At 44.7% G+C, this 25447-nt stretch overlaps 1 protein-coding gene across 19 annotated transcripts in view; it reads left to right on the forward strand.

Annotated features, from left to right (window-relative positions):
* LTBP1 (latent transforming growth factor beta binding protein 1) overlaps positions 1 to 25447 on the forward strand; it is a 352163-nt gene that overhangs the window by 305268 nt on the left and 21448 nt on the right. For 12 of the 19 annotated variants that reach the window (XM_053667175.1, XM_037146567.2, XM_053667177.1 and 9 more), the window contains 7 exons: positions 1367 to 1492; positions 4812 to 4955; positions 16209 to 16385; positions 17004 to 17090; positions 19205 to 19333; positions 20017 to 20157; positions 21145 to 21315. In XM_053667175.1, the coding sequence (XP_053523150.1) occupies positions 1367 to 1492; positions 4812 to 4955; positions 16209 to 16385; positions 17004 to 17090; positions 19205 to 19333; positions 20017 to 20157; positions 21145 to 21315 (975 nt within the window). The remainder of the gene's footprint in view (positions 1 to 1366; positions 1493 to 4811; positions 4956 to 16208; positions 16386 to 17003; positions 17091 to 19204; positions 19334 to 20016; positions 20158 to 21144; positions 21316 to 25447) is intronic. The other 7 variants (XM_053667181.1, XM_053667178.1, XM_053667189.1 and 4 more) reach the window with 1 other exon arrangement.

Raw genomic sequence — 25447 nt, forward strand, 5'->3', positions numbered from 1 at the left:
GAGACAGTCTCTGGACTTGCTGTTGTCCGTGTTGGAACATTAGGAAGGGAAGTGAGGCACCTGCCAAAAGTCATTGAATGTATCTTCTTTGACAAAGTTTCTTGGACTCAGCTTTTAAAAATTTAAAACAAGAAAAGCTTGACTTTATAACACGAACTCTCCAAAACTAAATTCTGTCAAGTGCAATTTGACTTGTCATTTTCTTTATTATTTGTAATTCTTGTTTCATTATTTGAACTCAAAAGCACTGTCTTCTTCAGATGTATTTAGATACAGTAATTGCATTTTCTTGTTTTCTCCCAAAATTCATATCTGGGGACTCGGAAGGCCAGAGTGGGCAGGACAGAGAGCCGGGCCAATGGAATCGTGCAGGAAACAAACAGGAATGGGAATGAAAGAACAAGGGAAATTAATAACCAAGGGTAAAAAGAACCCTATCTGAAAGCCCTTTTGCGACTCTATAAATGAGATCACTTTTATGAGAACTTTTTTTTATTAATGGTGGGGAAAGGGCCCAGGACCACTGTCTATCATCAGGTTTATAGAGAGCAAAATGAATTTACCAGGTTGGCCGCTGACTAATCAGTTGGAGGAGCATTGACATTGAGGATCTTGAGTGGCTGTAACTTGGTGACAGGAAATCTTTACTCATGAATAACTGGGACTGGCTGGCTACACCGCTGAACTCATCAGAATCTCTATCCCTGCCCACTCCCTCTCTTTTTCCTCCTACCTCCCCACTTTCCCTCTTTCTCCTCTTCCTCCTCTTTCTTCCTCCCTTCTCCCTCCCCTCTTTCTTCTCCTTTCCTTCCCTCTCCCTTCCCACTTTCTCTTCCCCTTTATTCCTCCCTCTCCTTCCTCTCCTTTTTCCCCCCCATCCCTCTTCTTCCCTCCCTCCCCCTTCATGGGAATTCAGGTTAGACTTGATCAAGGCCATCTTGGAGTTGAGTAACCACTGCCCAAGAAAGCAAATGCTTCTTGCAGCCCCCAACTCTTCAAATAGAACTGTTAGCATTTACCACAATCATAACATGTGACAATACCTTCACATATGAGCTCTGTAGGAATACATGGTAATCTCCTTTAAAATAAAGAGTCAGAAACATGGACAAAATACTGACCATGGTAATTACAGTCATTGTTTCTGTTTGAAAACCTCTTCTTGAGAAAAAGTCAATGTTTTGTCATACAACCCAATGTTTTGTCTACTAAGACATTTTCATCAAAACATTTTATTTCTGTGTAAAATGTTTTTAAAGTTCATCCTGTGTAAACATGGTCATCTCGTGCTCATCGCGGTGTGTTGACGGCCTGTCTCCATTAGTACCTGGTGTTTGTCAGTCTGTGTTCTGTGTCTTTTTTGCAGATATTGATGAGTGTGTAAACAACACTGTTTGTGACAGTCACGGGTTCTGTGACAACACGGCCGGCTCCTTCCGCTGCCTGTGTTACCAGGGCTTTCAGGCTCCACAGGACGGGCAGGGGTGTGTGGGTGAGTTTTTAGATTTCTTTTTCCCCAACACATTTCGTCTCTCCCTCTGCTTGGAAAAGTAATCGAAGTCATCAACGACAGCAGAGAGTGCATCCATTTGGATGGAATTTCATCCCAGTTTGCTTTTGTCACACAATTTGGGGCGAGGCACAAATGTCCCGTGGCTCCTGAAAAGGTTAGGGGCATTAAGAAATATAGAAGTGTGTCACTTGAAATGTAAGTGTATACTAAGCAGAACACCTGTTTGAACCCTTCGCTGAGTGCGCAGAACTCTCTGTCCCTCCCGGAACAGGAGACAGAGAGCGGGGTGTGGGCAGCTTGTCTGTCTGCACACGGCGCCTCCCTGGGCAGTGCCTTTAAGGAAAGGTGTTAGCAGGACTTTCAGTCCCCGGGGCTGACGGCTGTAAAGCGATGCTTTGGGTTGTGCGACCACATTTCTTCACTCTTCCGGGACGGACAGAGGGAAGGAATCTTGAATTTCATCGGGTGTCCCGATATACGGTGCAGTGCGTGATCCTGTGGAAGAAGACACACAGCATTTCATTTTCTGAGCAGCTGTGATGTCTTCAGGTCAAATTCAGTGTGACACACATGTGCAATTTAGAGCAACTAAATGGGAAAGAGAAGAATGGCTATTAAATTTAAAACTTCCCCTATAGCAAGGCTTTTTCTTTATTCTTAATTAAGAAAAATAACTGTTCCTGGTAAATGGCAATTGCTTGATGAGGGGCCAGTAACTTTTTAGTTTGGAAATTTGCAGTAAAAGCATTAGTTCATTTTTTCATTCAGATTAAACTGGGGAAAGAAAACTAGGTGTTTGGAAGTTTAATGATAAAATTACTTAAAATAGTAACCACTTTGAAGCTAACATTACCATAATCGCTACTTCCAGTGACTTCTTTAGTCTCCTTTGCACTAAAATACAAGTGATAAAAGTCATCGGACATTCATGAAATATTTTGACTAAATGGGTCATGTGATCTGACCCCGCCCACACACACCTGCTTACCTTCTCAGCCTCACCCTGTCTTTGCTCACCTTTTGCGCTCCAGGGACATACAGTTGCTTGCAGTTGCTCCTGTGACTGTGCAGTGACTTGGCTGTCGTGCTCCCTCTGCTGGGAATGTCCTCCCGGCTTCTCCTGCCACAGCTTGGACTCATCCCACTCATCCCTAAAGCCAGAAGCAAGACGTCATCTCCTCCCAGACACTGTTCCTCTTCCTTCTCTCACTCTCAAACTGAGCTGTTACCCTCCTCCTGCTTCCAGAATCCCTTGAGCAAATTCTATTCCAGAATTTACACCCTTTTTTTTTTAAATAACTCAATCGTGTGTACAGCCCACAGCCACCTTCTGCAAGGCAACGAGCTCCATGTGACTGAGAACTTTCTCTCTCCCTCGGCTGGACTGTACGATTTTGTAGGTGCTCAGTAAATGTTGAACTGTTACTGAGATATCAGACACTGAACCACTGACTGTGCACAGCTCTTAAAACCCCTGGTGAGTGTCCGTATCTAACCAGCCAGATGAGCTCGCTGAACCCTTGCTGAAGTTTCAGTTTGGCACACAAAACGCCACCCTGAAAGAAATAGTTTTTATCATTTTAGTGAACTCAACAGGTGTCCTCTTGTCTGTCTATTCACTCCTTCAGAAATATTGACCAAGTGCCTTGGCCACACTGGTGTTCCGGAGGATTTCAACTAGGATGAGTCAGCCTTGATACAAACCTCTGGCCACGCTGTTTCCCCTACTAGGCTCCTGACCGCCTCCCCTCCACCTCTCCACCTCTTCTTAGTACCAGCTGCTCATCCTGCGGACAGAGCTCAGTTCCACTGTCATTTCCCTAACCCACTCTGCTCTAAGGTCCACTGTCTTGTGCTTTCGTAGTGCTCTGTACTTTTGGTTCTTAGCACTTGCCACAGCCTATATGATCGATTATCTGTTTCCCTGACTCGACTATATGCTTCATGAAGGCAAGAGGTGGACCCCCTGACGCATGGTTTTTCCCCCAGTGCCTGGCCAACTGAAGTAAACTAGAAAATATTTTTTGATTGAATGAATGTAGCCTGATGGGAAAGATTTCAGTAGCCCTGTAAATAATACCAGCTAGAAAGAAGTAGAACATTCCATTTGACATTTACCTAAAATTGATAAATATGAACTGGCAGATTTCTAAAGTCAATTTTTCTGGTCTAAATTATGACTGTCTAGGTTGATTAAATATACCACTTCTTTGCTTTACTTTATGTTACAATATCCTTTGACAAGGGAAACCCAGCTCATTGGGTTTTTATCTGTTTCTAAACAAAGTGAAATAGAAAACTGAGTAATCATTCAAATAAGTCAAGATACATAAACTTTTTGTTCAATTAACTGAGCGTAGCAGGTAAAAATAGGGTATTTTTTTCTGAATGACTTGGATAGCTGCTCAGACTTTTAACTTTGTATAAACTGTCTCAGAGGGTGCCCATGAAGGCTGACGTTGTACACGTTGAATGCGTAAAACACAAAAGCCTTTCAGAGGTCCAGTCAGGTGCTTTGCGGAGCGGGGCCTCATTAATAAAATTCCTCTGGAGGAGTGAAGGTGAGCGCAGTACTGGGCAGAGTCAAACAGAAAATCAGCCTTTCTTTACAGCTGGGCCCTTGCATATTGTGAGTAGTAGATTCCTTGACTGTCTTTTAATGATGTATATTTAAGTATGGAAGAAAAACATTTAGCAAGACAGAAATTACACTGTGGAACACCCACAGAATTTTCAAAAGCACCGTGAAATCAGTGAGAAGTTACTGAACGAATTCGTTTTACCTGAGTGACGAAAGTGGTGCAGTGAATATTTCCACGGGTCTTGGCACAACCTGAATGCTGGCTGTTAAATTAGGGACATTCCGGATGCCAGAGAACTGTGCCCCAGACATTTAAGTGGATTTAAAACCATTTTTTAAAACGAACTTAAGTGTATGATTTCTGAAGTGCCATTGGGGATCCTGTTCCTTGAATTAAGAACTGGGTTACTTAAGACTTCATCCTGTGGAAAAGTTAGGGAAGAGAAAACTAAAGGATCCAAGGGTACCTAGGGCACTGGCATACAATTCTGGGGTGTCCCTTCAAAGCCAGAGTTGAAATTTGGAGCCTTGGCTTTGCCTTTCCCTGGTCCTTCCCTGCAAACCACACCGTGCAGCCCCGCCTTCGGGAGCAGCAGGGTTTGCTCACCACGATCACCGTGTTCTCAGCAAACACCGCGAGCCTTGGCACAGCCCGAAAAACAAAGAGCTGTCAGAAGTGAGGCCTGCGTCCGACTTGATCTGTGCTCCCTCTTCCAGATGTGAACGAATGTGAGCTGCTCAGTGGCGTGTGTGGCGAGGCCTTTTGTGAAAACGTGGAAGGCTCCTTCCTGTGTGTGTGTGCGGACGAGAACCAGGAGTACAGCCCCATGACCGGGCAGTGCCGGTCCCGAGCCTCCGCAGGTAAGTCACAGTGCCACGTGGGGGGGATGCAGGGCTCCCCTCGGGGATCTGTGTCTGCACAGGTTTGGGCCAGACACCCCAGGAATGAGGTAAGGAGTAACCGAACGTTCTGGCACCATGCTGTTTCTGGAAGCTTCTGTGCTCTCTCTGAGCCTGCCTTATCAGTGGAATTAGGATGTGAGTGAGGACTCTTTGGGCTAGAAGGCCGCCAATATGCATTCCAATCCAGAGATGCCGTGAGCTAGGGCACGGCATCCAAAGGGATGAGAACATTTACTGGGAATTGCTTAAAGCCCAGAGAGCCGTCGCCGGGGTTTCATATGGCATCATCTCGTTAAGTTGCATAATCCTCCTTTCTTGGCCCTTGGAGAAACATATCTTGACACTTCTCTAAATTAGGAGCAACATATAGGCCTCTCAGGATCTACAAAGACTTCCACTTGGACTTCTTAAGGTGTTTTTCCAGAGTTTGGCCTAGAGAGTGGCTGTGTTTGCATTCATTTCAAATTGGATTTAGGCTGTGTTGTCAACGGCATGGATTGAAACGGAGAAATGATGCTTTTGCAGAGAAATTAATCAATTTCCAGATCAGCCTTTTAGTTTATGCCATGTCGCTATACTTGGTTGTGTTTTAAGAAAAGCGAAAGACTAAATGGTCCTTTGAGAGCCAGCTAAAATGACGCATAGACCGTTTTGCTTTCTTGCTCAACATCAGTTGAATTTATCCACTGCTTCTAAGAAAGCTTTCACTATTCTGCAAAGGGGTGCACTTGTTCTGTGAAAAATAATCTTTGCAATAATAGGGAAAAATATGAAGCTACATATTTCTGTTCACACACATTTTACCTCTTAATTTTTAACTAGAGAAAGGGGAGGAGTGCAGATTTAAATGAACAGATAGTAATTCACAAACATTGTGAAGGGGAAGAGCTTCAGGAGGGCGGGCTTGCTCTTGATTCAGCACCCGAACAGTAGAGAAAGGACTGTTCACCTTAGTTTCACCTGTAATAGCAAAAACAAATGACAAAAAAAGTCATAATAATTTAAAAACCTGGCTGGCTAATAATGGGATGCCTTAAGTAATGGTCTTTTTCTTATTCATCTTTCTTTTTATAGAGTAACTCCTTACCTGTAGTGTCATTTACACTTAAATAATTTACATGTCATAATACTGTATATTCAGTAAATAAACTGTACAGAGATTAGGTAAGATCTGCCCAATGCATGTGACAAAACGTGAAGTGAAAAAATAAGATATTCCAGTAATCGCAATCTATGGATGAAAGAAGAGAATATGTAAAATGTCTTGGAATGAGTGAAAATTTTAGTGTTTCCCTTTATTTTTCAAACTTAAAAAAATAATTTAAATTGGAATGACCGGGGTTTTGGGGTCCGCTAACTAATTTCCAGCGGTGTCAGCTTGGGCATATCATCCAACACCTATGAGTTCTTATTTTCCCATCTATAAAATAGGAAGGTCGTATTTACCTCACAGAGTTTTATGAATTTGTTTTAAAAGTCCGATATGTAAAAACCCTTTGTTAATGGCAAAGTACTATATAAAATAACAAAATAGTGAGCTATACTTGAAACACGTAAGGGGTGTTTATTTCTCATCCTTGTATGAGCTCTTCTGAAATGGTGGGCCTTTCCGTTGCAGATATTTCTTGCTAGAATGTCTTAGTGATCTGAAGAAATGGTTCATTCAGTTCGCATAGCTTGGATTAGGGTGTATGTCTGGGGTCCTAAGGCTTGCTCATTTACTTTTTAGAGATTTCATATGCCTTAATGGGATCATGAGACCATCTAAACCACTTTTGATGAACTGGACTAGCTCACTGAAAACTCCTTAAAACTTTGTCTCTTTTGTTTTTATCAGTGTAATCTGACTAAACATTAACTGGCAAATCTTGCTAATTTCCATAGTTCCTAGCATTTCTGGCTTGGACCATACCTCCGTTTGCATAGTTCTTGGCAGACCTGGGTTATAATGGAGTCTTCGGTGTCCTGAGAGACAGGTCAGCAGTAAACTCTAGTGGGACCTTCTTTCTGGCTTCAGCACCAATAACTGATCGCTTCTTTGAAAAAGGTGGTGAAAGCTGGAAATCATAAAAGTGATAACACAGCTTTTAAATATTTAAAATTTAATTGAAGGCATATACATGTGCATTCACTCACCAATGTCTGAGGAAGGACCAAGGTCTTTGTTTGAGTAGAAGTTCAATGTCAAGGGTTTTGTAGGCTTGTCTTTTAAACACTATGTCTATCATGTATTATCTACACTGTGACCAATAAAGAGAGTAAGAATTTAAAGGCCTTTTGAGAAGTAAATGAGTGCAAAATCCTTCTAGAGTGTTGTAGTTTTTCTCAATTCTTTACAGTTGTCTTATCCATGATAAGCATTCTTTTTTGATAGCATTCTTTTTACTGAATAAACTGTATAAAGCTTTAACTCGTTCCAGAAACAGCTCTTGTACTCACATTTGCATTTTGGGGGTTTATATGCCCTTTAATTGTGTAAATACAATAGTCAACACCCTGGCACAGAAAGTTTCAGAATAAGCATAGCTATGTCTTGGTCGCCGCACTGTTCAACACAAAAGATCAAAGTCGGCAGATCCGCCCTAGAATGGCCCGCTGGCTTGGAGCAGTCCGCCTGCAGTGGGCATCAGCCAGCGAGTTTTCAGAGGGCGAGAGAACATCAGTTAATCCAACAAGTTGGTTAAGTGGAGGCTAGATAAAAAGAGTTTGTGTTATATTCCAGCCTTAGAGTCTGCTGGTACACAGAACAACGCATGTTATACTGGGTTCAGTTTTTAGGAAGGATTCAGATTAATTTTATTATAGACATGACAGACTAACAGATCTCATCCTTTATGAAAACTGTTAAGAAAGGAGGGATAAGTTTGCAGTTTAGGCGATAACATTCTGACTCAGCTATAAAATTTCCCCAGCACCATGGACCTTCCAGCAATGAGCAGTAACATAACCATCCCAGCTGCTAGGTACCATAGTGAGGACAGACTGGGCCTGAGGGGTGGATGTCAGGACGGCAGATTTCAGGTCAGAATGCAGAAGAACTTTCTAGTAACAGTCAGCAAATACCTGTCTCAGGAAAGCGAGGTGTTTCCCTAGCAGGGGTCCCCAGCCTCCGAGCTGTGACCCTACACTGGTCCAGACCTGTTAGGAACTGGGCCGCACAGCAGGATGTGAGCTTGGACGTAACACACTTGAATCATCCTGAAACCATTCCCTTTCCATCCCTGTTCGTGGAAAAATTGCCTTCCACGAAACTGGTTCCTGGTGCCAGAAAGATTGGAAACCATTGCTAGAGAAACTGGGTGTTTCTCTATAGGTATCCAAAACAGGAGGGCACCCACTGCCAGCAGGTCATTGTCCCAGGTGACCTTTAAGGTACTTTTGAACTTCAGTGTCCTAGGGTTTTTATTTCTGAACTACATCTTGGCTTTCACCTAATTTTTTTTAGGCCCGGTCTAATCTTTTTCACTGCCTGGGCCTTTGGCCACTAATTGACATTGCTGTGCATTGTCTAAAAGCACCTGAGACAGAAATAACCAAGCAATGTCCATACCAGACCCCTCGTCACACCAAGAGGGCAGGATGGGTAGGAAATACGGCCCGATGCTCGTATTTCCTCAGTGCCTGTGATAATGGCTCAATAAAAACTTTATGTCCTTGGGCACTCTAAAGGAAGCAGTAAATATTTAGTCTTGGCAACTGCAGCCTTCAAGCCCTACCCATGAAATGTTGTTCTCTGCCTTGATTCATGCATAGAAGAGACTGTGGTAGAAACTGATTCTTATTTTTAAAACAGAAGGTATAGTGAAAAGAATGAAAAAAGATACATGATAATCGATATAGGTGTTCCTTTAAGAAAAGCAAATAAACAAGATCAGAAATGATAAAAACATGTATATTGGAGTGAATATTTGCATTATGAAATAATTGTTCTTCATACAATTCACTGTAGGGTTTCCTTAGATGTCAGTTTTCTCTAATATATTTGAGAGCTTATTCTCGCATCACAGGCTAGAACCTAGACTTCCACAGCTGAGACACACCTTAGTGGTTTTCCATCCCAGCTACTGTATTCACAAGTGAGGAAGCCTCGTTCCAGAGGGAAGATCTAAATGTTCTCGGGCGTCCCGTAGCCACTGCCGGGCAGCAAGGGCACAGGAACCCGACTCCGGGCTCCTCCCACTTTCCTACTCCTCCAGGTTGGGGACACCACGGAACCACATTCTTCTAAAAATTGGCTTTCTTTCCACTCATTTCTTTGTTTTATTCTGATTATTAAAATAATGCACGTTCTTCCTAGAAAACTGGCAAATACAAAAAACAGATCAAAAAGGAAAGTCCCCCGTAGAGTCACCGTCCTGGGATAATCTGTCACCATGGTGACCTCCAGAGTTTGAAGGGACAGCCATACCCCACCCACCTCCACAGAGCTGACTTCCGTTGGACCCTCAGCCCCGGGAGCTCAGCCCTCAGACCTTTCACCTGAGGGACACTCCTTGCTCCCGCGTCAGCAGTGCGCATCTGTATGCTAACGCCACTGGTCATCGCAGGCTCTGTCTTCAGAAATGATGACAACGGATTCTGGTCCTCCCTCCCCTTGTTTTCCTGCCGGCTGATTTCGGGACCGTGTTCCTCCCCGTATCCTCCCACTTCCTGGGCAGCTCTTTTCCCATCTGTTTGCAGACTCTGTATCTGCTGCCCATTCCTGAAATGTTGCTGTCCTGGGGAGACACTGTTCAGCTCTATCTTGACTCTGCATTCTTCTCCTGCGACATTTCATCCTCTTCTCTGAGCCGACTGTGGTTACCCGTATGATGTGGGCACCTTCGCCCCTGCCTCTCTCCTGAGTGCCATGCTCCCATTTCCAGCTTCCAGTTGTAGGACCTTTCTCCTGGGGTGTTTCGTGAGTGCCTCTGTCTGAGATTGTCCAAACCAAGTTAATTTCCGCTCCTTCCCCAGCCTGTTACTTCCCCGCGTTCACTCATTAAGAGCCCAACATCAGCCACATGTAATATGTGATTTTACATATTATACATGTAAAGGCGTATGTAATTTTTCTCCCCCTCCTTCCACGCCATCAGAACAACCCGCCATTCCTACCCCAGTAGCACCCTTCGCCTCCCTCCCTGCTCCTCTGTTACCCCCCCAGCGGCCAGGCCTGCAGCCCCTCCTCCCCGGACCACGCTTGCGCCACCCGACTTCCCTCCTGGCTTCTCCCATCCGCGGATTCCTGCCCCACTGCTGCCTGTGTCCTTCTTTAAACTTTCAGCTGCTTGCTAATGCTCACAGCATGAAGTTCAAATCCATGAAGTGGGGCAACATGGCCATTTTTCTTTGTCTCATGCCTCTTTGCATCCCCTGTAACCTAGCTCACAGCTGAGTACGGGCCTGACCCGTGACAGCCCCCAGGACCTGTTCAGTGACATTGCCTCCCCACATTGGAGAGCGTGTCCCTTGCATACCCCACCATCTCCTTCCCAGCTGGTTGTGTAAAAGGAGAGCATTTACTCATTGTATCAAAGACATAGAGGGGCCACACTTAGATGAGGGGTCACCTACTCGCACTGCTGTTTGTGGGGGGTGGTTCCTCCGTGAGCTTTGGTCACGACATGAGGGGCCCCGGAAGGAAAAGGGGTGTTGCCCTGCTGTCAGGGGACTCCAGCCAGTCCCCCTCCTGGTTCTGACAGCTGAGCCCAGTGTTCTTGGTTTCTCTCCCCACTGAGGGCCACTGCAGGCTGTGTGTGTGCATATTTTCGTGAAGGCAGGAAGCCATACAGTATCATTCAACTGTTGTATTTGGCGGAGTGGGCGTTTTTTCCAATGTGTTTAGTTAACCTGTGAGATCAATTAACAAAGTTTTTTAAAAATAATTTCTGATGGGAAAAAAATTACCTTTGGTAAGAGGAAAAAAAGAATTAGACAGTGAGACTACATCATTTAGAAGGCAGACACTGTAAAATGCCATAAAACTCACAGTCTTAATGTGTATTTGTAATGGATCTGTACCATTAATGCAGGTCAGGCTGAAGAAGATGTGCTCGTTGTTTTTCATTTGTTTTTGTTTTTGTTTTTAAGTTGGGTCAGATTTCGTCTCACATTCCAAGAGGACACTGAGAAGAATTTACTAATTACCAAACCATGCTTTTTTTACTTTTGTGAATTTTTTTCCTGCTTGTTACCTATAGTATCTAAAATGACATCTGAGCTTTTAATAGATGTCGATATTTCCAACGAACTGATGTATAAATAGGTCAAAGTGGCAGACTCTGGCTATATAACCAAACCATTTCATCTTCATTCTACAAGAGACATGTACACATTTGCATTAGAAATGCGTTTTGTATCATAGAATTTGCTGTAAAAAAAAAGTCTCAAGAGGCAGAGTTTGCACATTTTCTGTGAAATGTTTCTGAACATTCTGCACGCCTCTTCCAACGTGGGTTTGGTCTTGTGGTCCTCTTCACGGGCCCTCACGACGCGCACGCGTCTGCGATGGGTCTGGTGTCGCTGTGATGTCTGTGCGCTTCCATCTCCACAGGTGCGTCCTGTTCCCACTGTGCCAAGTTGTCTTTCCATTTTCCTCTGTCAGCGGGGCCTTACTCTGCTCCCAGGAGTCTCTTCTCTCACTGCCCACTTTTCCTACCCTCGCATTTCCAGTCTCTAGTAATACCTCCGTAAGTCACAGACTTTCTCCTCCCGCCTTCTCCCCAGCTTAGTCCTATTCCAGACTCCTCCTGTTCTCTTCCAAGTTCTTCACCAGAAAACCAGGAACAAAACAACCTTTACTCTATCCAGCAAGTAACTGTTACCTGCTTTGGAAGTGTGGGGCCCAGAGGCCTCCCAGACAGACAGACTGGCATTGACTTCGAACCAGCACCTAGGTCAGAAAGGCAGCTCTCACCTGCTCACGTGTCGATGCATTCCTGCCTCTCTCTCGGGCTCTCAGTCCTTCTGTGACCCCCTCTGCAAACCCAGGATCCCCTCACCCCACTCTACCCACACAGAGCTAAGTGCATTTGTGCTTTTTACTCCTCCTCTCCCCTATCACGCCTTATTTGCTGGTCAGTCTCTTTAAATTTTATTTTTCAAGAATTTGGCTCAACTGTCAACTCCTCCAGGGAGCCCGCCATGATTGCCTCACTCGCCCCATTCTTCCACAGTGTGGCTTAGGTGCCCAGGACTACTACTCCCAGCACCACCTGGTTCCCTTCTTTAAAGAGGGTAACTGTGGAGAAATCTTTTTCAAAGTATTTTGTGTTTTGCTCTCTAACCTTTATTTTGACTCCTTTCGTGTCTTTTACCATCTGAGGCTACCACCAATCTACAGTGTTTCTTTTTCTTTGCATCTGTTTATCTTCAGTCCATTTTTATTGTCCGTGTTTATTTTCTGAAACTCACTGATGGCTTCCCTTGAATTCCACTTCACACACACACACACACACACACACACACACACACACACACACACATCTCATCTTCCAAGTCCTTGAATTAGGAAACCAGGGGGGGAATAAAAGGAATACAGGAATTGCCAACTTCTCTGTTACTCCTCCTTGGAATATTACACTAGAATTCCTTTTCTCATAAAAACATGCCTGTGGTGACTTTAAAAATAAAAAAGAGAAGAAAGCTTCCTGAGTAATTCTGTTGAAAGAAACGTACTGCACATGATCACCGCAGTTGCAGTTTCCTGAGCTGCTGTGTTTTTCAGGACAGTGGCAGGCAGGTGTTTCATTTGGGGACACTGTTTACTCTCACATGGTTGTGATGTTCCTCTTTGGCCATTGTCATAACCCTGACTGTCCCAGAGGGTTAGTTCAGAAAAGCCTTCAGAACACATTGCAGGTGGCAAAGACAGAGACCCACCTAGAATGTTCAGGTTCACTTTAACCAAAAAATGGTCCACGTTTCCTGACCCCAGCAGCAAAGCTAAATTAGACACACTTGGGGAAAGACTAAATCCCGTAAGCAAGCGACCACCCCCTCTTCCATCTGACGAACTCAGAGAGAGGAGCTTCCAGAAGCTTCTAGGAGCTCCAGAAACAGCACCCACAGCTCCAACTCACGCCTTCCTATTCAGACCAAGGGCACCCACTCACACTCAGTGGCAATGCAGCTGAATCCACACCTGCAAGAACTGTCTGCTGCCCCTTCCCTGTTTGTCTCAAAGGAAAAAAAAAAAAGAAAGAAAAAGCAAAACAATCTCATGCTAGTTGAGATGCTAAGAAGCTGGGCTTCTTAGAAGAAGGCTGGGAAGCACTAAGCCCTGGGTCTTTGGGCCCAGGCTGAACTGCCTCTTTGGGAGCTGAGGATGCTCTATTTACCTGCGCCACGTGTCTCATGGAGTTACTCCATAAAAGGTCCGAAAACTGAACTTCTGTTCACCAACCATACCCCCCTGGATCAAAATGCAAATTGCTGTTTAGACACAGATGTTAAGCCAACTTCTTGATACAGATTGGAAATTCAAATCTGAAAATACTGGAGGAGAAATGAGATATTTCTTTGAAGTCTGTGACATATGTATACAGCTAATCTCATTTATAATGTATTTAAGACGTATAACTTTCATGTTTGGCACCTTTCATAACCATTGATCTTTTAAAATTATTTTCCAGTGGAAACATTTCTCCCCTGGCAGCAGCTCCCCAAACTCATACAGAGATTCTTCAAAGAAATCGCACACACGTATTTACTGATCCAAATGTTCCCCCAGTGGGAAAATGCGCTAGGAAGTTCATTGTTTAAAGGTTAGAGAGATAGGAAATTGTAGGTTTTCACAGAATGACCTTTGTGGACCAGTTTTTGAAAAAGAATTTGCTTCACTTTCCAAACACGGATGAGGGCCGGACTAACCCTCAATTTCAGCTGTGTAAACATTGAACGTTCTAGCTGCTGGGAAAGAAAAACTTGAAACAACCAATGTGCAACCAGAATAATACGATGATATTATTGATTGTTTCCCTTGCAATAACCTGTGGATTTCTTTCCAAAGAAAAAGGGGGAAAAAGATCATTTTATTTCTTAGTTTCTATGCTGTGGGTATAACGGACGCTGAAGAAAGCATTGTTTAATATAGATATAATTTTTGAATGCTTTCACTCAGAAGCCTATAGTTTGATTACCTACATGTACAGCAGTTTTCAGTGACCACGGTATCATATTCTATTTTGGAATAAACACCGTGATATTCTTACAACTTTATACACAAGGGGGGAAAAAGCCAGTAATTGAGCCATCTTTTAGCACAGACCGTAAACTTGACTGGTAAAACTGGTTGCGTTGCTGACCTGATTGATACTTCTAAGCACATCCGTTAATAACTAGCTGCATTTGTAATCCAACTGTATAAAATAATTGAGCTCAGTTGTTAATAGAAATAGGGTGTCAGTTGACTCACAGGTGTTGGGGGACTGTTTATGAAATATTCCCCAGAGTTCATGATTGATTTAGTAATCATTTAAAGTACCTCCCCTCAGCTTTCCTAGATGATTCCACGTGCGAGGGCTGGAGCCCCTCCCAAGGGGAGCGAGCCCAAGGGGAGCGAGCTGGCGGGGGTCCGTGGGGCCAGCCCGGAGCTCTCCTCTGTGCGTGTGAGGCCTGGGCGAGAGGAGGGTGTGGCAGGTTTCATCCAGCTCCACACACAAGGAAATGATTTAAAACCGCTTCATACGCTGCTGCGTAGGAATCAGCATTTCGTCTTTTTTCCTGGATACTTATTCTAGGCTTGAATTTGTCATCAGCTATTAACACTGACTTGGCGTCCAAGCTGCGGTGCGTCAAAGGCAGCCTAATCCGAGAGGGAGCCAGAATCGAGCCTGTGGGGGTCTTTCAGGCTCTCCGTGTCCCGGGAGTGGCGTGGGTGTCAGACGGCTGTTTGCTTGTTGTTCGTGCCCGAAGAGGAAAGAAAGCACAGTTGTTTTTCCGAGAACTTTATGAACTTACGTTTTTAAAACACCGTTGTTATTTGCTATGTTAATCAAGTTTCCACAGTCAACCTGATGCTGCCAAAAGAAATATATAGAAAGCTATTGTGAAAATAACTCATTATATTTTCCTAACGTAATTATCTAACAACTTCGAAAAATGGTGTTGACACTGAAGTCTCAGCCTCACGGGTCAGCATTTCCCTTTGGCCCTGCAGTGTCTTTGGTCCGGGAATCTGGAAGCAGCACCGTTCTCATGAAGAAAACTTCATTAGAATTCATCTAACCAGTTGTGGCGGTGGTGGTCAGCTTCTTATTTAATATAGCATGAACTAAACACTGGATAAATTCTAACTGGACCGTCGGCTGTAATTTGAACTCCATGACCTATGGTCGGGAAGGGATTAGGTTACTTGCCATTTAGTCACGAAATACTACTCATTTCTTAAACTCACAGACTTGTTCCTAGACCCCCCCCCCACCATGCGAGGCTGCCCTGTTTGGTATTGTCTGCAACAGGTGGACTGTGTCCCCATCGCTTGTGTTCCGTCACATCACCTCGTTTGTCTTTTATCACAGAGGGTAAACTGAGTCTGTCAGAAGGTATTTTCTTCTAGGATACACTGGAGCCAGAACTAGAACCCAGCCTTGAACTTCTATCTTGAGGCCTACCTGACACTCATTATTTCATTCAAAGCCTTGTGTTTGCAGCAGTTGAAGCAGTTGGACTTTGAGTAACGAAAGGTTATTTTGTGGACTCCAGGTTACTACAGCGTTTCTTTTTTCTGGCCGCCATCTCCTGCTTGGTGCTGTTGGGGCCATGGTGGGTTCAAATACCCATCTAAGGGTTAAATATCACGTGTGGCCCCACATCTCTGGTCAGGTGCTGGGAAAAATTTTTGTTGATTTAAGTAGGTGTTATAGTTCAGTAAAGAATGGCCCTATGTTTGGCAAGAAAGCAAGTATGGAAACTCTACTCAGAGCCAAATGTATAAGAATAAAGTAAATTAACCGAATTTACGTTTGGTTAACGTAAAAGGAAATGATTTTGACAGACTTGCACTCGTGGCGGGGGGGGGGGTGTTAGAAACCCACCAAAATTCAGGATCCCAGTGCATTTGTATCTCGAAGTGGAAGGATCGCACAGAAAGGTGGAAAGCAGCTGTCGGTACATTAAACGCCTCCGTCACATCCGGCCTTCTTTACCGCCGCGTCTTCTGCTCTGTTGCGAGACCAAGCAGTCTGAGTGTCCCGTTCACACCCCTGTTGCTTTGTCCACTCTGTTTAGACGTGGAGGTGGAGCAGCCCAGAGAAGAAAAGAAAGAATGCTACTACAACCTCAATGACGCGAGCCTCTGTGACAACGTGCTGGCCCCCAACGTCACCAAACACGAATGCTGCTGTACCTCCGGTGCCGGGTGGGGGGACAACTGCGAGATCTTCCCCTGCCCGGTCGTGGGCACGGGTAAGAGTCAGCTAAGCAGTGGTCCCGTGCTCGGGTGTGGTCCTGTGGGGCTGGAGTGGTCTCGTTGTGGTTACTCGGGGGAAGCTTTGAGACGCGGACGGTCACTGGTGGCTGCCATCCTCACACTGAAGTGAGATGACCTGACAGTGACTTCCATTCAGACCTGGAAAGATCACCTTCATCACACCTCAGCACGAATTCTTGAAGTTCTTTCCATCACTGACTACACTGGCACAGTTAGATTCTGCATTGTATTTTGGCAAGAGGATACTTCACTTTTCTCCCATTTTTTAAAAGTTAAAACCAGCGTTTTTATAACAGCAATACAGTGTTATTGATACCTAGAGATTGTAGGTGGAAGCTAAGATTTTGCTTGATGGATTCTTATTAAAATTGTAAAATACTAGCGACCACAGTGAAGGAGAAGTAAGTCACACCACCAAGTAAAACACGAGGAGATAAAATATGAGTGAACCAGGATGGATTGAGAAATCTGTTTGAAAGTTACTAAGCCTTGAAAAAGCAAAACCAAATTTAAAATACACATTGATGTAGGATGTTGATGATTTTTCTTTTTTCCAACTTCTTTCTTTTTTCCCCTGTTGTTCCTGAAATCAGCTGAATTCACTGAAATGTGTCCCAGAGGGAAAGGTTTTGTCCCCGCCGGAGAGTCCTCTTACGAAGCTGGTGGTGACGACTACAAAGGTCAGAGTCGAGCAGAAATGGATTCGCTACGTGTGTGTATGAGACATTCAGCAAGGCAAGGCTGGGTGAGGCAGAATGTGAGCTCTTCTGAGCCGAGGGAGGTGATCACAAAGCCTTTATTGTACCACTGGAAGGAAGCCCCCTCGGACTCTGCGTGGAGCTGTGTGGGGAATTAGAATCCTTAGGTCACGGGGGGGGGGGCAAACACAAGGCCCCAGGGCCTAACCCGCCCCCCACCTCATTTTATCAGGCCCAGCACCTTGTTTCTACCCAGTGGCAGCGCCCAGCCCCTAGTTAAGGGGCAGTTACATGTATACAGTCCTACAATTACATTCAGCCCTTTGAAGGCAACCGTGAGGCTGATGTGGCCCCCAGTGAAAATGAGTTTGACACCCCTGCTAGGCTGTTTGGCAGCAGGCTGTCACCTGACCAAGTTTCCATCTCTGACCGGAGTAATGACGCAGAAGTTACTGTGAGGATTAAATGAGATAGTATATGGAAAAGTACCTGACACAGAATGCTGTCCTCAATCAATTATTTTTCTATTCCAGAAGGATATTAGAAGTCTTATGTTGAGACTGTATGCATTTGATCATCATGGTCTTTAATAGTCATCCACAGAGCCAAAATTCTTGCTTTGTTAGAACTCATCTTACTGTTTTTAGGATCTTTTACTGATGGCCACAGACTCATAATAAGGAATGGAAAAGAAGAAAGCAAAAGTAGATGTGTTTTATATATTCAGTGCTATTAGTCTATAATTCTAAAACAAACATGCAGCCTTTTTATTTTGGTGAAATTTAAGCCACATGTGTGAATATCTCCTCATTAACCACTCACTTTTGACATTCCCATGATGAAAATATTAAGACCTTTTATACATAAAGTGATTTTTTTCTGTAAAATGTAATATTAAAAACTGCTAAGTGATGGAAAACAGACTGAAAACATTTTTTATTGTTCACCTTCTTTGGAAAGAGAGTGTTTTAATAATATGCTATAATTCAGTAGCTGGATAAGAAATTCCCTTTGTGTTTTAAAATATATTTATTATGATTTAGTTCAACCAAACAACAAAGAGTTGGTTGGTGATATGTATTTAATGGTTTTTTAAGTTCACAAATAGTTACATACTACGTTTTTGCAGGAATGTAGTTAAACTCCATTTTATATTGTGGGATGAAGCCTAGATTTCACCATGGAGTCATCCCCTCTTCTGTAGGAAAAGCAGTTCCTTCTCTCCCTGTCTTAGTAGCACTCACTGTAAGTGGCTGGAAGAACGTTAGATTCAGATCCAAACAGCCACGTATTGGGGCTTGGCTTTGCCATTTTCCAGCTGTCTAACTTGGAGCAATTCATCTGTGGAATCTCCAGTTTTTAAAACCGGGACTGGATGGCATGGGCTCTAAAATATGAGAACTGATAAAATAAAAATAATAGGTAACACTGTTTGAAAGTATACTGAGTTCTCCACGTGGATTGTGAAATCACTGAGTCCTTCCGGTCCGATCAGGCAGCTGTTGCCGGTATCTCCAGGTCAGCACTGCGCATCCACAGACGCTCCACGTGCTGTGGGGGCGTGGTCTGCCTCTGCAGTTCAGCACCAAGAGAAGGGAGCGCTGGTGCTGTGGGGGCGTGGTCTGCCGACACCCTTAGCAACTGTGCCTTCAGGAGCTTATCATTATCACCAGTGAAGACTCATCCAAGTCCATCAAACTCTTATCAGGAGCTTTTCTTCATCCCCAACTAGTTCATGGGCCTTAATGTGCACATAAAAAAAGGCACCTTTCTTAAAAGGCATCTCCTTCAAAGAATGTTGTTGTGCCCTCGTAGACTTTTATAGGCGATTTCATCAAACACAAGGGAGCATACAAGAAGCCATATTAACAAATATGCCTTCCCCAGTGCTGTTTTGGACCTTGTTTCTTAAATAGCACAGAAAAACCCAATTATATTTCTACCTCTGTGGATTAGTCCCAACTTTAAGAATTTTGTGTTGCTGTGTCTTTAAGCATCTTTAGACTATAAATATCACAAAATCTAATATGAAGCTTCTTCTTAACTGAAAGACTGGGGCCAACTCTTTGTTCTGTTGCTCCATTTTGCCCCCGTAGATGCGGATGAGTGCCTACTTTTTGGACAAGAAATCTGCAAGAATGGCTACTGTTTGAACACCCAGCCTGGTTATGAATGCTACTGTAAGCAGGGGACATACTACGACCCTGTCAAACTGCAGTGCTTCGGTGAGTCGGAGGGGAATGCAGGGTGCTGTGAAAATAAACTGGTGGAAAAAATAAGCAATGCCGTGTAATATTAGAGCAGTTGTTTGCATCTGAATCATGAGTTGAAAAGATCTGTAAGGGTTTTATGGAATTTTTTTGTGTGTGTGAGCAAGATTTAAGAAAATAAAAAGCCACCATATGACTATTGGAGTAGATTTCAAAGAGTTAATATCCAGCGTGGAATTATAATTCATGCCGCTGGTCTAGGGGAAGTGTCTACAGGGCCCAGGGAGCCCCCTGTTTCAGTCTTCGCACCATGCAGGTGAAAGTCGTTCTTCAATACCAACCCATCATTGATGCTTAAGCAGAAAACCATGCACACCTGGCAGAAAAATGCAGCAAAAAGAAATAACGTTAATACCATCATAAAGAGCATATTATCTTACATTTCTAAGCGCATCCTGTTGCTAACGGTTTTCTTTCTTTGTTGAAGGCCAGCGTCAGCCCGGCAATATCATTTTCCCAATCAATACAGCTTCACAGGTTTCACAGTCAGACTGCTCTTCTTTGGATAATGACGTGTAGTGTGTGAAATTCTGGGCGCCCCTGGAATCTGACTTAATGTAGCAGTGGGTGAAGTTTGGTAGGTGTATGAGGTGCAAGTGACGACTGGTTTTCTTCAACAGCTTTTCTTCTCTCTGCAGATTTGGATGAGTGCCAAGACCCCAGCAGTTGCGTCGACGGCCAGTGTGTCAATACGGAGGGCTCCTACAGCTGCTTCTGCACCCATCCCATGGTCCTGGACGCTTCAGAAAAGAGATGCATACGGCCATCGGAGTCACACGGTATGTTTGGGTATGAGATGCAAGCCTGTGTCCTAATAGATATCATAATGTTTTCCTCTGGACTGAAATGTAAGCTATCGGAAAAAGAGAAAAAAATGATTCCATGGGTATTTTTGAAATAATTAGAATGAAATGCTCAGAGAAATCATCAAATGCGTACGTATGTACATTGGGGATTTAATACCCTGAATATACTCATATCATGGACAACAGAATATGGAGTGGCCGAGCAGACAACAGCTGTTGCATGCCTGAGGGCTGATCAACACTCAAATTCAAAGGCAGCTGGGGAAGACGCAGGTTCAGGGGAAAACAGTTTTGTTTCCTAGATTGCACTGGAGGACATAGGTAGAGCTGGGCAGAACGGAGGGTGGAGCTGAACAAGGAGGTGGAGAGCCCCAAAGTCCTTGGGTAGGAGCCCCCGTTCATCCCTGAAGGGTGGCTGCTTTGCCACTGGTAGTTGGTAGAATTGATCAGTCCGTTATCACACCAGGGGGCTGCTTTGGACGAAATCCGCCAAAGGTAGAAAGGTTAGGATGGAAGACTCCAGGGTGAAGTGTCTCTAGTTCAAGGCTTTTGCAGATAAGATGGGTCTGAAAGCCTGAATTTAAAAACTATTGTGTAGAAAGGAGTGGGAAGATTTGACAGAGAAGTGAATGTGGAAAAGCCAAGATTGAAAGAATGAGAAGTCCATCAGGATTATGAAGGACAGGCAGGAGAGTGGGGTGTTTTATGCAGTGACAGAAGCCAGAGAGGGAAGGATATCATTGGAACACGATGAGCAGGTTGAACTCCAGCTGATGGAAATGACACCCTATTGGACACAACACAGGTTTGATGCATGAGAAGACCATGGATCACACTTTTACTTGGGAGTCACTCTTAGAAATAGGGACTGGAAACTCTGAGCCTCGCCGGCTTCCACAACAGCATTTATGCAGCAGGAATCATGGTGCGGTTGTCATGGAACCGCCTCTTCCCTTTCAGAGCAAATCGAAGAAACCGATGTCTACCAGGACCTGTGCTGGGAGCACCTGAGTGAGGACTACGTGTGCAGCCGGCCTCTCGTGAGCAAGCAGACCACGTACACGGAGTGCTGCTGTTTGTATGGCGAGGCCTGGGGCATGCAGTGCGCCCTCTGCCCCATGAAAGATTCAGGTGAGCCACGACCGGCTGCTCCTTCTGTGGGAGCCCTTGGCGAACAGGCTCCTCCCACCCCCTCTGGAGCCTGATGCCTCTTCTACTCACTCCTGATGCGTTACTTCCACCAGATGAGTCTGTGTATAAGGAGGGGAGGAGCCGCATGGCATCGCTGTCTGGCTCCTGGCTCACCTCTACCAGTGCAGACCCTCACGCCCTCTGCCCAGACAGCGCTGAAGGACCCACGGAAACACAGGGCAATGTAGCAGTTGTTGGCCGAGGTCTTCCGACTTCATATTTCCTGACACTTCTCTTTTCCTTACTATTCTCCCATTTCTAACAGTTTCTACTTACAGCGCAAAGTATTAGAGACTATAAAAAAATATCTTCAAATTGGTATGTCAGTCTCTTTGTGAGAAAGAGAAGAAGAGGGTGAGAACAGTAAAGGAAGAGAGTCGAAAGTAAGTGAAAACATTTGAACAGATCACCTTTCCTCTCAAGGTTTAGGTCTGGGGTTAAACCTCTGGTCCGATGGAGAAAGTGCAGCAGGCCAAGCTCCGGGTTTCATCCCTCTCCTCATGGGGGAAGGGCTGGAGCGTGCCAGCTGGCCCGCAGGCGGGGCTCCGTGGGGACCCTTTGGGGCCTGCACCGATTGCTTCTTTCCCTGTCACCACTGGGGCCACTTACCACTTATCAAAGGAGAGCACACAACCGTATTTGGTGTTCTGTTTTGTCTTAGACTATAAAGTCAATCTGTTAAAGCGAGGAAAATGCATGCACAGTAAAGAGAACGAGTTTATAATGACCAAATTCTCAGAATGGTCAAGAGGAGAAGAATTGCTGGAGAAGAGGAAATGCACTGACTCTTTGTTAATTTAGTTAACAAAAAATGCAACTTTCAAGCAATTTTATAAATTAGCTTTTCAGCTTGGAAGGAACATAACACCAATGTAGCAGAAGAAAAATCATTGGAAATTCCATAGAAGGGAATGAAATAACAAAGGCTGAAGTGCAGGTACATAAAGAAATAGATGGCAAGGATGCCCAGAAATGGAAAGTGCACAGGTTCCGGGACCAGACAGGCTGGCTCTGGCATCCAGAACTGCCCACGGCAACTGCGTGACTCAGGGAAAAATGACCTCATCTCGGTGGGTTGCTGTGAGGACTGGGTGGGGGCAGGTAGGTCAGGAACAGGGAGGGGTGTAATTACTACCCTAACTGTTGCCTCTGCACCCGCAGGCCAGGCGGATGCCTCAGGCGCGAGGGAAGTGCAGTCTGTAGCCAGTGAGCACAGCGGTGAGGCTGTAGTCATCTTCCCACTGTGCTCTAATGATACCTCTGCTCCTTTTTGCTTTGGCAGTGTTTTTCATTGTTTAATTGTTTTCAAAAATACTATATATCCTTCTCAGGAGTTCAACCTAGATGTTCTGTCCCCGTCCACCTACCCCATCAGTTGAGCTCTGCTTCTTGGCTAAGTTCACCCTTCAGTGGATGTATCATCACTGAAGCCTCCCCCGCCACGTTAGTCATTATTATATGCTTCTGTTCAGGAGAACGTTTTAAACTGAAGTCCGTATCTTTGGTCTAAGGCCCACTTTTTGTTCTACTCGTCAGCATCCCTGGGGTATCTTATAATTGGTGGCATCTACTGGTAGCTACGAACCCTTTTTTTCACATTTTATCATCTGTTATACCAGGACGCATCTTACAGTCTGTGGTATCTTAGAATCGATGAAAGGTGGTAACTTTTAAATGGCTGCATAGACTGTGTTTTATGGCTACACCATGTTTTATTTGGTCACCTCACGCACTAGACATTCGGGGTGTCCATGCCCCACCGCGACTCCACCGGGCCTGCCCCTCCGTGCCCCAGTCTTGATTTTACTATTTTACACAATGCTGCCTTGAACCTTCGTGGATATACCTTACATATGCCTGCAGGAATGCCTTCGTAAGAAAATTCCTACAAACAAAAGGCTGAGTGAAGAAGGGCGTGCACTTGAAATTGGCCGTATTCCTCCCCCATAACACTGTACAAATTTACGCTCGCATTGGCAGTGTCTGAAAAGCCTGTTGCCGCACACCCTTCTACCCCTGGATGTCCAGTCTTTAAACTCCTTTTTATCAGATGGAGGAGAAGGGCATCTCGTAGGCTTCCCCCTTCTTTCCAGGGAGTTTGAGCATCCCTTCCGTGTGGACAGGTGATCTGCATTTCTTTGTCAGTGAGTTGTGTATCATACCCTGAGCCTGTTCTCACTGTTGTTGCTGGACTTGGCCTTTTCTCTCGGGTTTGTAGGAGTTTTGTGCCTAGGCTGCTTATAGCCCTGACATTTGGATGGTGGTATGCTTGTCGTTATGGAAACGCTTTTATGAAAAGGTGTGCAGGTATTGAGAGTGGGTCCTGTCCCCGCCCTGATCCCGTGATATTATGTCTTCACAGCATGTGAATCTGAGGAGCCAGATCCTTTGAAAATCAAGTGTAACTGTCTTAAGTTTTTAAAAGAATAGTCAAGTATGTTCTGTTAGAAATGAACTTTAGAATACTGCGTCAATTATTTTTAACTGAGATTCTACAAAAACCAAATTTTTAAACGTGAATTTGAACAAATACATGTGAACAAATATATATTGAATACTGTTTTTAGGAGAGTATGGGAGAGCAGGAAAAAATAGTACTACATGCTAAAAAACGTTCCCATCATTGCTACGCTTTTTCCAGTTTATGTATGCACAGCGCTTCTGATAACTTCTCCAGAAAATCTCTGATACGTAGTCTGCCAGGTCCTTGACATCACTGGTTTTTAGCCCTTTATTTTTAAACGATGGCAGTCTTTGTCCACCGAATTGCTATTTCAACCTCCAGTAGATAAATTCATTAACATCAAAGATGCTGGGGGTGCTGGCTGGGAAAACAGCTGTTTGGGCTCCCCAGGTATCGGCGAAGGGCCCCGGGGTTCCAGTGAACACACTGATGGGCACCGTTCTGCTCGTTCCCACTGGAGTATAGGAATGAGTGGGCGGCCCAGGAGCATTTTTTTAATGCCCTGAAAATGACGGGCCTTGCGCTAGACTTAAAGACAGTTTCCTCTAAATCCAGAGAGAAGGCCTCAGCAAAGTTAAGCAATTTTTCCAGAGGCCCTCGACAAGCTGGCATTCCCCTGATCGGCAGCCGATGTCCTAGTCACACCTACGCGAAACCATCTCCCACCGAGCACGTTCCTGCGGGAGTGTGGAAACTGGGAGGAGCCAGAGCACAGGGGTTAACACACGGGCTCTGGAACCAGGTTGCTGGGGTTCGAGTCTTGGCTCTGCAACTTCTTATCTTGGCCTTGTTACTTTGTCTCTCAGTGCCTCATGGGACAATAGTTTTCACCTGCTTCACAGGGTTGTTGTAACAAAGAGTTAATATGAACATTTAGAATTAGAATAGTGCTTGTCACTTGGGAAGCATTCAGAAGATATCAGCAGCTATTGCTACTCCTGCCAGGTAAGTGAGATCACATGCATTTCCAACTGTGTCTGAAATGCAAGGGTCTGACAAAATCTACAATGACCTAACAGCATCTGAACATGAATGAAGGGGAGACAAATGCGGAAAAAAATGTGGTTCTCACATAAAACTTTCTCTTCTCGACTATGGCTTCATAAACATTCATGGGAATCTCAGCTATCTGGGGGTCCTGTCAGGAGACAGAATCTGGTCCCCAGGTGGAGGGAGGTGGGCAAGCTTCTGCATTCCTTACAAGCCCCAAGGGGAGGCGGTGGTGGCTGGTCCTCAGACCACGCTACCGAGGTCCGAGACCCCTAACAGCATCCCACTTGATTCTATTAAAACTGACTCCAGTGCCATTACTACTTTTTCAATGAGGAAGCAAAGACTGTGAGTTTTAAGACTGGTTTGCTCGTAATTTCTGTCACTGAACCTTTTAAATACACTGTTCGTGCCTATCTTGATCGTCGGGAAAGGACCACATTGTCTATGTGTCACCATAAGCCTGACCAAGTCCCAGCCTGTCAGGCACTGACCCTTCCAGTTTCCTTAGCAGCGCTGCTTCGGGGAACAATTAGTTTCTGATGGAAACAGTGCTAGAGGAATTGAGGGATAAACTGCAGCACTTGTCATCAGCTCCGAGCATTAAAGTGCAGTGTA

Source organism: Artibeus jamaicensis, unplaced genomic scaffold (assembly GCF_021234435.1).
Source record: "Artibeus jamaicensis isolate MK-2021 breed Jamaican fruit bat unplaced genomic scaffold, CSHL_Jam_final contig_465, whole genome shotgun sequence".
Classification (NCBI taxonomy): Eukaryota; Metazoa; Chordata; class Mammalia; order Chiroptera; family Phyllostomidae; genus Artibeus; species Artibeus jamaicensis.